The sequence below is a fragment of the Mandrillus leucophaeus genome, unplaced genomic scaffold, assembly GCF_000951045.1.
Source record: "Mandrillus leucophaeus isolate KB7577 unplaced genomic scaffold, Mleu.le_1.0 Scaffold684, whole genome shotgun sequence".
Taxonomy (NCBI): domain Eukaryota; kingdom Metazoa; phylum Chordata; class Mammalia; order Primates; family Cercopithecidae; genus Mandrillus; species Mandrillus leucophaeus.
In genome coordinates, this window is record NW_012107408.1 from 1658237 (window position 1) to 1673066 (window position 14830).

The 14830-nt window shown below is 38.2% G+C and overlaps 1 protein-coding gene across 1 annotated transcript in view; it reads right to left on the reverse strand.

The window, feature by feature from the left end:
- Positions 1-14830, reverse strand: part of SPEF2 (sperm flagellar 2) — a 190167-nt gene that overhangs the window by 141281 nt on the left and 34056 nt on the right. The window contains exons 6-8 of the mRNA XM_012002382.1: positions 11197-11215; positions 9980-10221; positions 5213-5401 (exon numbers count right to left, since the gene is read on the reverse strand). Of these exons, the coding sequence (XP_011857772.1) occupies positions 5213-5401; positions 9980-10221; positions 11197-11215 (450 nt within the window). The remainder of the gene's footprint in view (positions 1-5212; positions 5402-9979; positions 10222-11196; positions 11216-14830) is intronic.

Consider the following 14830-nt stretch of genomic DNA (forward strand, 5'->3'; position numbering starts at 1 on the left):
TTCCTTCCTTCTTTCTTTCTCTCTTTCTTTCTCTCTCTTTCTTTCTTTCTTTCTTTCTTTCTTTCTTTCTTTCTTTCTTTCTTTCTTTCTTTCTCTCTTTCTTTCTTTCTTTCCTTCTTTCTTTCTTTCTTTCTCTTCCTTCCTTTCCTTTCCTTTCCTTTATTTTCCTTCCTTCCTTCCTTCCTTCCTTCTTTTTTTTTCTTTCTTTATTTCATGAGCAAGAGCAAATGTGGTCCTGCCCTCATGGACTTTACATGCCAGTGGGATAGGCAAACAAAGAGTCACACAAATACATGTATAAGTACACACTATGACAAGTGTCATTAGGGCAAGATCATGGGGTATGAGGCTGTATAACAGGGGCCTGACCTAGACAAGAAGGGGCATATGCATGGAGCTTTGAAAACAAGTATTAATTGGGTGAAGGCACTTGGAAAGAGGGGCAAAGTAGAGGAAATGACTTGTTCAAGGATCTCAGAGCAAACCAATGCGGCCAGAGCCCAGGCAATGAAGGGGGGTAATGAAGCCTCAGAGGGGATTATATGGGAGACCAACAAAGGCTGGAGCAGCTTCCCCAAAGTTTCCTGTGCCACTGAGGGGACATGTAGGCTGCAGTAGCTGAGGTCTCAATAGGACTGGGCTTGCATCTGATGACCGTAGTGTTTCCAAGATGGCTTGGCCCTTATAACTTGGGGAATTGTACATTGTGTGCAGAGTTGGGGTGAAAGAGTATAACTTAGGGTTGACTTAAGGAACATATATAATGTTATATTCTTACACTCTCTAGTTTTTGGTCACCAATTCATAACCACTAAAAATGGATGAAGGAAACCACTGCAGTAGTAGTACTGCAGTAGAAACCAGGGATGGTAGTGTAGACATAGAGGAAAATGGACGCAATGGAGAGAAATTTAATGCATGAAAACGATAGCACTTAGTGGATGTTTTGGGTATGGAAGAATAAGGGTGAAGCAATTTTAACGTGGACCTTGAGGTTTCAGGCTTGTACAATTCGATAAATAATGATGCCATTTGTTGAGCTATGGAACACTGAAAAAGACTAGTTGCATAGGAAAGGTCATACATTTGGCTTGGAACATGTTGAATTTGAAGTGTCTCTGAGACATACGACCACAGATGTTAAGGAATACTAAAACTATGGCCCTTCATCTCAGAGGACAGAGGCATAACTGTATGGGTCATCTGTCTGTTGCAGTAAATACACCACCATGGTTGTGGATGCAGCTGTCTGAGAAGTAACATAGAAAAGAAAATAAGGCAGCCTAAGATGAAGCTTTGAGGAATCTGTCAATAAATGTTTTGATACAAAAGAACAATGAGCCTGTAAAGACAATGACCCTGCTCCTGAGAAGGAGCAGCCAAAGAAGCAGAAACAAAATCAGTATTTTCCACAGCAATACTTAATAGAAAGTAGCCATGGAATAGCAAGTCAATACTATTAAAATAAGTAACACAAATATTATTAATAGTCTGTGAGCATAGTTAAGAAACCTTAAAGACCTTAATAAATTTAAAAGTAATTTTAGAATGTTCCACCTTCTCCCACTCTCAAATAATAATAAAAATGACAAGAACAATAAAATCTAAGGACAAAGCTGGAAGCATCACACTACCTGATTTCAAACTACACTACACTATACAGGGTTACAGTAATCAAAACACAAAAACAGACACATAGACCAATGGAACAGAATAGAGAACCCAGAAATAAGACTACACACCTCCAGTTATCAGATCTTCAACAAACCTTACAAATACAAGCAATGGTGAAAGGATTTCCCATTTGATAGATGGTGCTGGGAAAACTGGCTAGCCCTATGCAGAAGACAGAAACTGGACCCCTTCCTTACACCATATACGATAATTAACTCAAGATGGATTAAAGACTTAAATGTAAAACCCAAAGCCATAAAAACCTGGAAGACAACCTAAGTAATACCATTCAGGACATAAGCACGGGCAAATATTTCATGATGAATATGTCAAAAGCAATTGCAACAAAAGCAAAAATTGACAAATGGGACCTAATTAAGCTAAAGAGCTTCTACACAGCAAAAGAAACTGTTAACAGAGTATACTAACAACCTACAGAATGGGAGAAAATTTTTACAAACTATGCATCTGACAAAGGTCTAATATCCAACATCTATAAGGAACTTAGACAAATTTACAAGAGAAAAACAAACAACCCCATTAAAAAGTGGGCAAATGACATGAATGGACACTTTGCAAAAGAAGACATACAAGCAGCTAACAAACACATGAAAAAAAGCTTAACATCACTGACCATTAGATACATGCAAATCAAAACCATAATGAGATACCATCTCATACCAGTCAGAATGACTATTATCAAAAAGTCAAAAAACAACAGATGCTGGTGAGGTTGTAGAGAAAAAGGAACAAGTTTACACTGTAGGTGGAAGAGTAAAATAGTTCAACCATTGTGGAGGACAGTGTGGCAATTCCTCAAAGATCTAGAGGCAGAAATATCATTCAACCCAGCACTCCCATTACTGGGTATATACCCAAAGGAATACAAATCATTCTATTTTAAAGACACATGAATGCCTACATTCATTGCAACACTATTCACAATAGTAAAGACATGGAATCAACCTAAATGCCCATCAATGATAGACTGGATAAAGAAAATGTGGTATACATACACCATGGAATACTATGCAGCCATAAAAAGGAATGAGATTATGTCCTTTGCAGGGACATGGATTGAGCTGGAGGCTATTATCCTCAGCAAACTAATGCAGGAATAGAAAACCAAATACTGCATGTTCTCACTTATAAGTGGAAGCTAAATGATGAGAACACATGGACACACAGAGGGGAACAACAACACTGGGACCTTTCAGAGGGTGGTGGGTGGGAGGAAAGAGAGTATCAGGCAAAATAACTAATGGGCACTAGCCTTAATATCTGGGTGATGAAATAATCTGTACAACAAATCCCCATGACTCACATTTACCTATGTAACAAACCTGCACTTATAACCCTGAACTTAAAATAAAAGTTAAGCAAGTATATATACACACACACATATGTATATATGTATATATACACACATATATATGTATATACATGTGTGTATATGTATATATGTATATATACACGTGTGTGTGTGTGTATGTGTGTGTGTATATATATATAAAACCCTCCTTTATTCACATAAAAAAAGTAGTAGGATGATAATACTCTAGGGAATAAAATGGATTTTGTTTACTTAGTGAATGATAGTGGAAAGATGAGGTGACTGTTAATTTGGCAAACTGAATTAAACATTTATTGATTTATTTATTCAGTTTCTACTTATGCACCAGCCACTGTTGGTGGAGAGTTGATAAACTCAACATGTACGGATGCAAGTCATAAAATCCAACCATCTCTAAGGGAGAGATGCCAAGGAACTAGATAGCTTCGCTGTTGGAAAAGTAATCATGTGAGAGGAAGAAATACAATTTTTTCAGGTACTTCAGAAACTCACAATTTAGGTCTCTGAGGCTTTAGCAGGCCAAACTGTTCCAGTCCTCTGAAGTTAGTTCAACCCCAGTTTAAGAAAGAATAGATGATCCTTATCACCATGAGACCAGTCCAGCTAAACATACTTTGCTATTTAGCTGAGCTTACGAAATAAACATATTTTTCAAATAGGCACTTAGAAAGATAACACATCATTTCTAATGCAAGTAAACGCCACTCAATCTAGTCAAGTCTATTTTCGTCAAAGAAGAGAGATGAAACAATCATTCAGATAACTCAGCTCTTGAAGACAAAGAAGACATTGAGGTCAGCATTCATTCAGCTCAAATTCATGGGGTATGGCTCCTTCTCCCCATTTCATACCCACCATTTAGGCTATGCCTATTCCACAAAGGCAAAAGCAACACTCTTCTCACTGCAAAATATGCTACTTTCCAACTGATACTTCTAAAAATTGCATAATTTTGGCAAAAGTTACATTGCACTTACATGGGGTATCACAGTGGAAGCTATGAAGCTAGTAAATAAAACACTGCCCTCCCGTTTTCTTTAAGGTTTCTCTTCTGCCCAGTCTGGTTTTGTGAATATTTTATGACAGTAAAGACAGGCTATCTAAAACGCCACTCACATGAGTTCTCTTCAATCAAATGTGGACTAAAGGATTAAATAAATCTGAAACATCCCCAATAGGAAGTAGACAAGAAGTAATCCATATACTCCATTAATAAAATCAATCTATTTTTGTTACTAGAACCTACATATACATAAAGTTTGGGACAAAAATAATCTATTAAATAATTAAAAGATAGGATATTTTGATTTTCAGGGTTGTAAAAGGGCCAAGACACAATGACACCACAGTAGCAAAAAGCACAGCTAGCAGCCCAGATCTGAGTTTCTGTATGCAATTCTCAACTACAGTGCACCAGAGTACCCTAGATAAAGCACTTGTGCTCATTCTGAGGAAGGAATAGCACAATATGGGCCTGAGGAATCTCTTTTTTCTTTTCCAGAAGGCAAGGAATTTTTGATTAAAGACTAATGATGTCCAGTTGAAAGGAAGCAGTTTAAAAGTTCTCTCACTGCCCGAGGATATTCACCTAGAATAACCAATACCAACGCCTACTCTAGTAAACTTAGTGAATTTTTAAAGAAAAAAAGTAAAGTATCTAAAAAAAAAAAAAGTAATGACTCAAGGAATTGAAAGTTAGATTATCACCATTCTTTTTGGCAGCATACTTTATACTTGAAAAAAATAGAGTGACATATTTAAGATATTCCAGGAAACAAAGTGTGAACTAACCATTTTATATACAGTCAAGTTACAGTCAAGTTACCGATATATAAGAACTCAGGGAATACGGTTTCCATGACCCCTTCCTGAGAAATCCTGAGAAAGAGTTTCAGACAATCAAAATGACTAGAGAGACATGAACATTAGGGTTGGTGGTGAGCATTAAGTACTTAGCTACTTGTAGAATCAAGGCTAAAAGAAGACAGTATAGTTCTATGTAGTGGCTATATGCCCTATTGATGGAGTTACATAAAAATAAAAATTGGCAGATAATAGGCTGATCATATAAAAAAATCAACTCTTATTAGATGATTTGCAAAAAAATATAGCTTTGTTTACCACGACTTGGTAGAAAGGATCAAAAGTAACCTTAGAAAGATTTCTAAGGGAGATAGTATTTACCGCTTCTCGATCAAGAGCATCCTGGAAATCTTTAAGTCGTCTTTCCTCATATTGTTTTTCTCTGAAAATTCTGTTTTGCCATAAAACTTCCTTCTCATGCCGAACATGCATGAGCTGCACGGCAATCCTGCGCTCCTGCTGGGACTGCCGCATCAGCCGGTTAATCAGCTGTTCCTCCCGATAAGCCTCCTGAAAACACCAGGGGAATTATTTGTTAAAGTGATGTCCAAATTTCCCACTGAGCTATGAAACCTATAATAAACAATATACAAAAGGTATAATGTTCATCTAAATAATTTCTGTCACTTGATTTAATTTGAACATGGCAAAAAAAAATCAAGTTATGAAATGAGGATTTCCAACAAAAGTTGGTGTTTAGAAACATTATGGTTTTGCAACTCACAATTACTTTAAACAAATTGTTATTCAAAACATTATTCATTATTCATTCAAAACATTATTAAAAATAAATTAGGTGATTTTTTTTTCAAAGTTTTAAAAACAAGCAAATAGCTAATGGATACTAGGCTTAATATCTGGGTGACAAAATAATCTACAACAAATCCCTATAACATGAGTTTCCCTGTATAACAAAGCTGCACATGTACCCCTGAATTTAAAATAAAAGTTAAAACAAAAGTGCTATGACTCTAAATTTCAAAGCATGTTTTCAGAAGGTTGGGATTATGTTATACGCATTTTAACATAACTACTAGTTGTAAAACAAATGCAGGCATTGTCAGCTGAAGACTGCAGATTGGATTAGTTCCCACTGAGGACATTGCAATACCATCGGGAGGAAAAGCTATTAATACAAACTGACAGAATGGGAAGCCTGGAGAAGAGGCTGGGGAAAATGACCTACTGCTGATCTTAGAAAATCTGAGCGGTCATCATCTGAAAGAAAAGCTAGATGTATTCTTGGCAGTTTGAGGAGAATAGAAGGGTGACCAGTAAATGAACAGTGGAAAAAAAAAAAAAACATTAAACTGGGAATCAGAGGATCTGGTCATCATAATAGGCTGGGTGGCCTTGGGCAATTAACTCAGTTTCTTGGGTTTATTTCTCGTCAGGTAAAATGATGGGTTTCGATAGAAGATGATATCCAAGGCCTCATCAAGTTCTCTCACTCTTTCGAAACAGAGACATCATGTGGAAAGGGGAGGTATCTATAGTACTCAATGGGGAAGACAGAAAGATATCTAGAGACTGGAGGAACTTACTCTAGTCTACAACCACTACCTAATATTCCAAAGATGCACGAGCAGCTCTATAGAGGAATAGGGCACTGCAGGAAAGACCTGACCGCTAAGTATTCAAGGGTCTTCTAGTTAAGAAGTGAGGGAAGGGCCTGGCGTTCAAATGTCAGTTCCAAAGAAATGGCATAGAAAAGATTCTTAGAAGGCAGAGGTAACTGACTTGGGACAAAACTTAATTGGCCAAGATACTAGCCAAATGACCACGGAACCGGGTGGGAGTCAAACTGTGTTCCCAGTTTGAATACACTTAAATGCCTATGAAGTACTTTAACTCAACAAGTCCAAAACTCAACTCACTAACTCAACTTCAGACCTGGTCCTCTCCCCATATTTCCCTATCTCGGTTGATGATCCTACAATAATCCACTCTGTGATCTAAGACATTAGGGTCATCCTAAGTTCATTCCTCTCTCATCACTCCTAATACTCAATTGTTCAAAAAGTAGTCTAGCATACCTCCTAGGCATGTTTTTAAACCACCACCCCCCATTCCATTCCATACCCACTGACACCAGCCCTATCTTGAACAACAACAGCCCCTCCCTACCAATCCTTTTCTTACCATCCCCACTCTCAAAATCTATCCCCTAAAAAGTCAAATTGATTTTTATAACTTTAAATCTCATCATTTAATTCACATAATTCCACGTATTTATGAATCAGTAGGCAAGATATCAACTTGAGCACAGGTCTCTGGTTCTCTCTTCACCAGCCAAACTGAAACAGGAATACCTAAATTCCAGGGAGAAACTGGAACAACTCAAAAGCTAGGGAAGATATTTTTAGGCATTTCTGATAGATTAAGTACAAATGGCACCAGAAGAAAACATTCAGGGCTGACGTGGGATTTATGTTACACTTGTGAAAAGCAGCAGGTAACTGAAGGAAGTAGAAGAATTCCTAGCCCTGACATACACCATTTTTCCTTTGGAGGAGAGGATAATGGATGGAAAAACCAGCCATTGTACACATAAGAATTTCCCATTCCACCACTGTGGACCAGCATCTCTTGTGTCAGCTGCACAGGAGCCTGGGCTCACTATATTTCATAGGAAGGAGGTGGTAGGAATAGAGGGAATGCAGCATATGCATCAGGCCTGGTTCTAGGAATAGCAGCTTCCCCACACACAGAAAAGAGGCAGCACAAGATGAGGTTCCTGTGATGGAAATATATAGAGCCCTGACTCTTTTTTAGGTCCCTTAGGTTGCTGGATTTCCAAACTGATAAATATACCTCCAAGTCTAGTTTTCAAAATTCAGCGTTAATAGCATCCTAGTGGAAAGTGAGGAAATCCAGAAAGAATTCATCTACTCCATTTTCCAGGCAAACACCAGACCTAGATTACAAGCAGGAAAATGATAAGAAAAAACCTTGCAGCCAACACACAAGTGCTTTGGAACATACATTGAAGTGTGTCCAAAATGTCACTGCTACATGATGACACTTGAAATGGGTAGTTATTTTTTATTTTATTTTATTTTTTCTGAGATGGAGTCTCGCTCTGTCACCCAGGCTGGAGTGCAGTGGCCGGATCTCGGCTCACTGCAAGCTCCGCCTCCCAGGTTTATGCCATTCTCCTGCCTCAGCCTCCCGAGTAGCTGAGACTACAGGCACCCGCCACCTCGCCCGGCTAGTTTTTTGTATTTTTTTTTTTTTTTAGTGGAGACGGGGTTTCACCGTGTTAGCCAGGATGGTCTCGATCTCCTGACTTCGTGATCCGCCCGTCTCGGCCTTGGTAGTTATTTTAAAATAAACTTTTCGATTATCTAGTTTTCATAATTTGAAATTCTTCCAATGAAAAGGAGATAATCAAACTGATTGAATAAAGATATAATTTGAAGAAATCTGAATATGAAGAAATAACTTTCTAGCACAAAGAGATGTCCAGAGCTATTTTTTTGAACTTTCACTAAGAAAGAGTGGAATCCATGAATAAATTTCACTTCTTCATATTTGTGTGAAGCCTTTATTTCCTTTCAGTGAACAAGCAGACCAGACGTGGGCAGGTGAATAAAAGCATCTTCAAATGGTCTTTGTAGACATGCAGATTTGTCTTATTTACATTCACAACTGAAATCGCCGTCCACCCCAAGTTTGTTCCTCTCACCATCTTCCATATCTCAGCAAATTACACGTCCAGCCATCCAGGTGCACAACCTAGAAATCCAGCGTTTCATCCCACTTCTTCACTTTCCCATATCTAATGAATCATTAAGTCCTATTGATTTTACCTCCAAAATAGCTCTTAAAGCTACTTCTCTCAATCCCCATTGCCACTACACTACATTTAAACTGGGATAATCTCTTGCCTGAATTACAGCAACAACGGACTTGGATTGCCCTTCTGTAATCTATTCTCCAAACTAAAGCCAGAGTGATCTTTCGAAAGGCAAGTTGGACCTGGTCACTCTTATTCCACTTTGCATTCAAACAAGAAATCACAAAATCTCCTATTTCATTCTGTGTATCTTACAAGGCTCATCATAATTTGGCCTCTAGTGACTCCTGCCAGATGATATGACTTTCCGTTAGCTAAAAGCACTGAGCTTTCCATGTGGTATTCTCTTGTCTGGAAACACTCACCTTCCACCATTTCAGCCTCTCTTGGAAACTGCCTCTCACCCCAACCCCACCACGACCACCCCACCTTCAATTAGCTAACTCCTGACTCTTTATCCATGCTTCTGCTATTGTCCTCCAGACACTGTCTCCTGAAGCAAGTCAGGTGGACTTCTCTAAGTATCACTCCCCCTAATCTCCCTTTCACCTTCACAGCACTTTCACACTCCAATGTTCTTGCTGTTTGCAGAAAGCTCTGGGAGACAAGTGTCTTGTTATTCTTGCTCTCTGTTATATCTGTGGGCCTATCACAAGTACTCAAAGCATAGAAGTTCAATAAATATGTGTTCAATGTAAGAAATGATCAGTGATTCTCAAGCTGTAGTGGAGTCAGGATCACGTAGAGAGCTTGTTAAAACAGATCACTGGGCCCCACCTCCAGAGTTTCAGGTCTGATCTGGGGTGGGGCCCAATAATCTCTATTCCTAAAAGTCCCAAGCAATACTGGTGCTGCTGGTCCAGGAACTATGCTTTAAGAACCACTAGAATAGAATGGTGAACAAAAGGAGAGGACGAACAACTTTTCCATATTGTTTTCATTAAACCCTTCCCTTTTTCCTCTAAAAGTAACATTAGAGTACACATGGCAGACATAGATTTTGGGTTCCTTTTAATGTATTCTTTATTATGGTAAAATATACGTAACATAAAATTTACCATTTTTAAGTATACATTTGTCTTAATTACATTCATAATGTTGTACAACTATCACCAGATTTTAGATTCATCAGTAAATAGCTGTTTTTTTCTAGTATATTTCCTATTATGATATGACATTTGATGCAGAGTAGCAGATAATACATATATAAACTACATATTATGTGTATAGAAGACTATATTTTGTAGAATTCCCAGCACTATTATTTAACCTTCATCTAAATATCTTACCTCTTGTGCTTCGTGGGCTATTAATTGGTCCATTAACAATTTCCGCCGTCTTTTCTCCCTTTGCTCTCGTGCAAAAGCATCTTCTTTGAGGCGCTTCTGGATTTTTTTAATGTACTCATCATCCGAGTAAGTATTTAACAAATCGGTGGTTGTCTGGCCCGCTGTATCTAAAGAAGTCTTGGATGCACTAAGAATAATAGTTTTTATTTTAGATTTTTTAAAAATAATGTGATCCCATGCCACTATCTGTGACTATGGAGAAAGACCTCAGGAGAAGGATCCCTTGAGTTCACTGTTAATTTATTAATACAAGCATTGAAGAAAATATTCAAAATCAGTGAGTTCACTGTTAATTTATTAATATAAGCATTGAAGAAAATATTCAAAATCAGTGTGATACCAGTAGCTTAGCAACAGATCCCATTTGCTTCACCCCATTTCTAAATTCTCTTTGAGGTCCTTAGCATAGCCTTCTTTCAAGGCCCATCAGCTTTTTGTTCTTTCACCTTTTTTTTTTTTTTTTTTTTGAGATAAAGTTTCGCTCTTGTTGTCCAGGCTGGAGTATAATGGCACATCTTGGCCCACTGCAACCTCTGCCTCCTGGGTTCAAGCGATTCTCCTGCCTCAGCCTCCTGAGTAGCTGGGATTACAGGCGTGCGCCATCATGCTGGGCTAATTTTGTATTTTTAGTAGAGACAGGGTTTCACCATGTTGGGGAGGCTGGTCTCAAACTCCTGACCTCATGTGATCAGCCCTCCTTGGCCTCCCAAAGTGCTGGCATTACAGGCGTGAGTCATCGTGCCCAGCCTTACTTTTTATGATTTTCATTCTACCCAGAGATTCTGGATTTCTTTTCCTTTTGTTCCTGCTGGCTCTGGGTCTCTGACCTCCCCTGTTTTGAATCAACAAGAGGCAGACTATTGATAACCCAAGTGTCAGGGAAGGCACAGCTCGCAACAGCAGACCAGGCACACTAAAGCCAGGTCACTAGAGAGTACTTCTATGTACAAATGTTTCCATCTACTACACTCTTCCATCACCTATGAAAATGCAAATTACTCTATCCACTCCCAGATGAACTTCTGGCTGCTTAGAACAGTGGCTGAACTCTTATCGAAAACACAGCAGTTGAAAGTTGGCTTGCTTACCATGCCACACATGTAAGCACAGGTCTGACTGGCTTCTTGCCCATGTCCTAGAGACTCAAGTAAGAAGACTCAACTCAGAGCTCTTGTCCTATCTCATGTCCAAAATGTAAAGGATCAGGAAGAACCCAGTGGTCTTCGCAACAGAAAGTTAAGCACATTCAATTTAGTGAGTCAAGTGGTGGCTTAGTACAGAATTCATAGATTCATTCCAAATTTATCATTAAAAGATACATTTTTTATGTATATAAGGATCAAATAATCATCAATTCTCATCTGCATCCCTTCAAAAAGTAAACAGGATAATACAATAGTACAAAGTATACCATAATGTTACTTGCCTAGAAATAATGAATTTTTATATTATGTATAATCATTGTTTTTGTTACAAGTAATTAATATATTTGGTTTACAATATTACTTATAATCTTATTCAAAAAATAAGGACACATTATTAAAGTGTGTAGAGACTTGTCATCAATTCTTATACAGACACAAGTACTCTGGTAAAAACAAAGTTAGCTCATGTTTGATGTTTAATGATGTAATACCTGCATATTTATAATATAGACCATATTGTAATATAGGTCATAATTTGGAGGTTTGTTGCTCCCAGCTGATCTCCTAGTGAATAAGAAAAGTATCCTATTTTTATTCTGTCTGCACTTGTGCCTAGCATGCCTGGCAAGAAGCTGAAGTCTGCTAAATTTCAAATAATGTGCTAAAAAGCACCATCCATGCATAAAAATCAAACTAAAGTTCCCATCATTTTATCAGCAGGTGCTCAACCTTTGATTGTATTCTGTCACTGAGAAGAGCTGAGCACACATTATGTAGGTAGCAAGCACTCAGTAAGGCCAAAGACAGAGTTTAACCCTATCTATTTATTAAGATTTAGTATTTAATTGTGTAGTGTAACACTTTTAGATCTTTCATCAAAAATCTTATTATATTTGTACTTAAGTGTGTTGTGCAAAAAGCCCCTGCCCTGGATTGAGCATGGGTTAACACCTCTCTCAACACAATATTTATGCTGTCAATAATATACTTAACAAATTGCTTCTCCTTTATCAATTAGTCAACTCATCCATCTGTTGTCTTACTCCAATAAAGGTGAAAAAAGCTACGCATTATGTACTTGAATAAATATTCATTTTACTAGATGTAAGTTTCTTGAGGGCAGTGATTATATTTTCTTTTTATCTGTTTGCTTGCCAGACCTTCATCTAATGTAATAATTGTATGTGTATAATCTATTAGTAGCAGAAACCTTGGTCAAATTTCTATTTCTTAAAAAGTAGTTGCTGGGAAAAGCCTCTGATAAATCTATTAATCCAAATACCAAATTACAGCAGCTAATAACCCCAGCTAAAGGAACAAATGGCAGACAGTATTTATTATTCATATAAAAAATGAAAAAATGGAGGAACATTGTTACATGGGGAAAAAACAGTCATGAGGGCTCTTGCATTGCTGACATGAGACATCATTTCATTCTTCCACAAAAGAAAAACAGTGCACTTTGAGGTGGCATCCTGAGAAACTGTTCAGGAGCAGGCTATGAAAGAGGCAGCTGCAGAAAGTGCTCCTGCGGTTCAAGCTGGGAGATTTTATTGCCTTCTGGCGTCAAGTTAGTGTGAAGCTTCTCAATGTGCCCAGAACACACTTGATTCTAAGCTAAGATTCAGCATGAACTATAAAAGTATTGAATAATGAAATGGCTTAAGAAGGGTCCTATATCATAACCATAGCCTCTGTTTTCTTGAAACGTTTGCTCTAGGCCAATGCTTCCCAGCGTATTTCTTTTTAAGTCCAAAAGAGAAAAGGAACTTTGTGCAACACACTGGAAAGGATTTAGATTCTCAGATGAAGCTGTTCACAGCCAGAGGTAACTGGCCTAGGGATTTCAGCTGCCCCAGGCCTTCTCCTCCTACTGTAAGTAAGGTGTCAATATCTCAGATGCCCTCTGCTGGAAATCTCTGGCAGGACCAAGTGGAGGCTTCTGTGAAGAAGGGACCTGACACTACTATTCCCCTCCCTTTTCTCTCAAAATAGAGCCCCAACTTTATGCAGGGAAACAGTATGTCCACTTAAAGACTACATTTCCCAGCTTCCCACTCTGCCAGGTGTGACCATGTGACTGAATGCTTTCCAATAAGATATAAGCAGAAATGTTATATGGGACTTCTGGGAAGGTTTTTGAAAGAAGCTATTTCAGATAGGAGATAACTACTTTTTTTGTCTGTCTTCCTTCCTGATAACTGGAACATGGGCCAAGTGGCCGGAGTCCCAGCAACCAACTTGTATCATGAATGTAACCTTGAGGATGAAAACCACACAACAGGACAGTGAGGCAAAAGTGAAGAGAGCAGGAGCCTCAGTCCTTGATAACCTTGGAGCTACAGCATACGCTATGGGCTGCTTACCTTCTGATTTCTATTACATGAGAGACAAGCAGATTTCCCTCTAATTTCATTCACTGTTGTTTTGGGGTTTCTGAAACTAACTGATAGAGACCTAGGGTCTGGTTGGGTTGGCAAAGGCAATAGGCAGCAGGTAAATGTTTGCAGCTGTAATGCACAGGGATGATCTTTAAGACATTTAATAACTGACATGGCAAGGACACTAACCAATAGATATAGATACTGGTGCAGGGCCTGGGAGACAGTGCTGTGTTTCATCTTAACTCTGGTTGCTAAACTGTGTGGAAACTGATGGGTCCCAGGAAAGGGGCGGGCCAGGGAGCTACAGAAGGTAGCATTCATCAAGTAGCAAAGTATTCAGTAGTTTAAGATGGTCTTTTTGGTGGACACCATCTGTTTATCACCACAGAGCCTGTGGCTAGAGAGGTGGGTGAAATAATTAGAAGAAATTGGTGTTTTCATGGGCCAAGGTCAGGGTAGGTGTGTAGTAGGGTTCAAGTGGTGGCTGCATGGATAAGGAGACGTGGATTATGTTGCTTTTATGGGTCAGGAGCAACACTGATAGATGGGAGTGGGAATCAGAATAGGGCATCAGGAGTTTCCACAGAGAGTAGGAGGAAAGGTGATGTACATAAGTATTCTCCATTTTGCTTGATTTTCTTTCTTACATCTGACTTCATCATTTCTTCCTTATGGCTCTGATTGTCCTTGTTCCTCCTCATTTGACTGTCTCTCCCTTCCTTCAGAAAATTTTAATATAAAAATGAAGTATGTAATTTTTTTCTGCTTTTCTTTAGAATTAGTACCTTCTTTAACAGAGATTTATCTCATATTTCATAAGATGTAAATGCATAGAGTTTGGATTGTTTCCATTTAAAAATGTAAAAAAACCCAAGCTGTTCCTACATATGTCATCTCTAATGAATTACTTACTGTGAATCAATGACCTCCCATAGAAAACAAAGTGTGAAGGAGCTTTATCTTTAGGTAAATGAAGCCAATTAATGAGGAACTTTGTTCAATGAACCCACCAAAGTGACAGTCTTAGTGACATTTGTTCAATGAACTCATTCACTCAACTTCCTACTGCTGGTGTCTATGCTAACTGCTGAGAGTCTAATAAAGGATTTACTGTGACAAACTTAAATTAGTGGTACCTTGAAACAATTTTAGTGAATGTTTAAAAAATACGTGTGAACTTAGAATAATAAACATAGCACAGAAAAATAAATCAACTTTACATTTCATAATAGTCACTTTCTCTAGATGTTTATAAAAGTTGC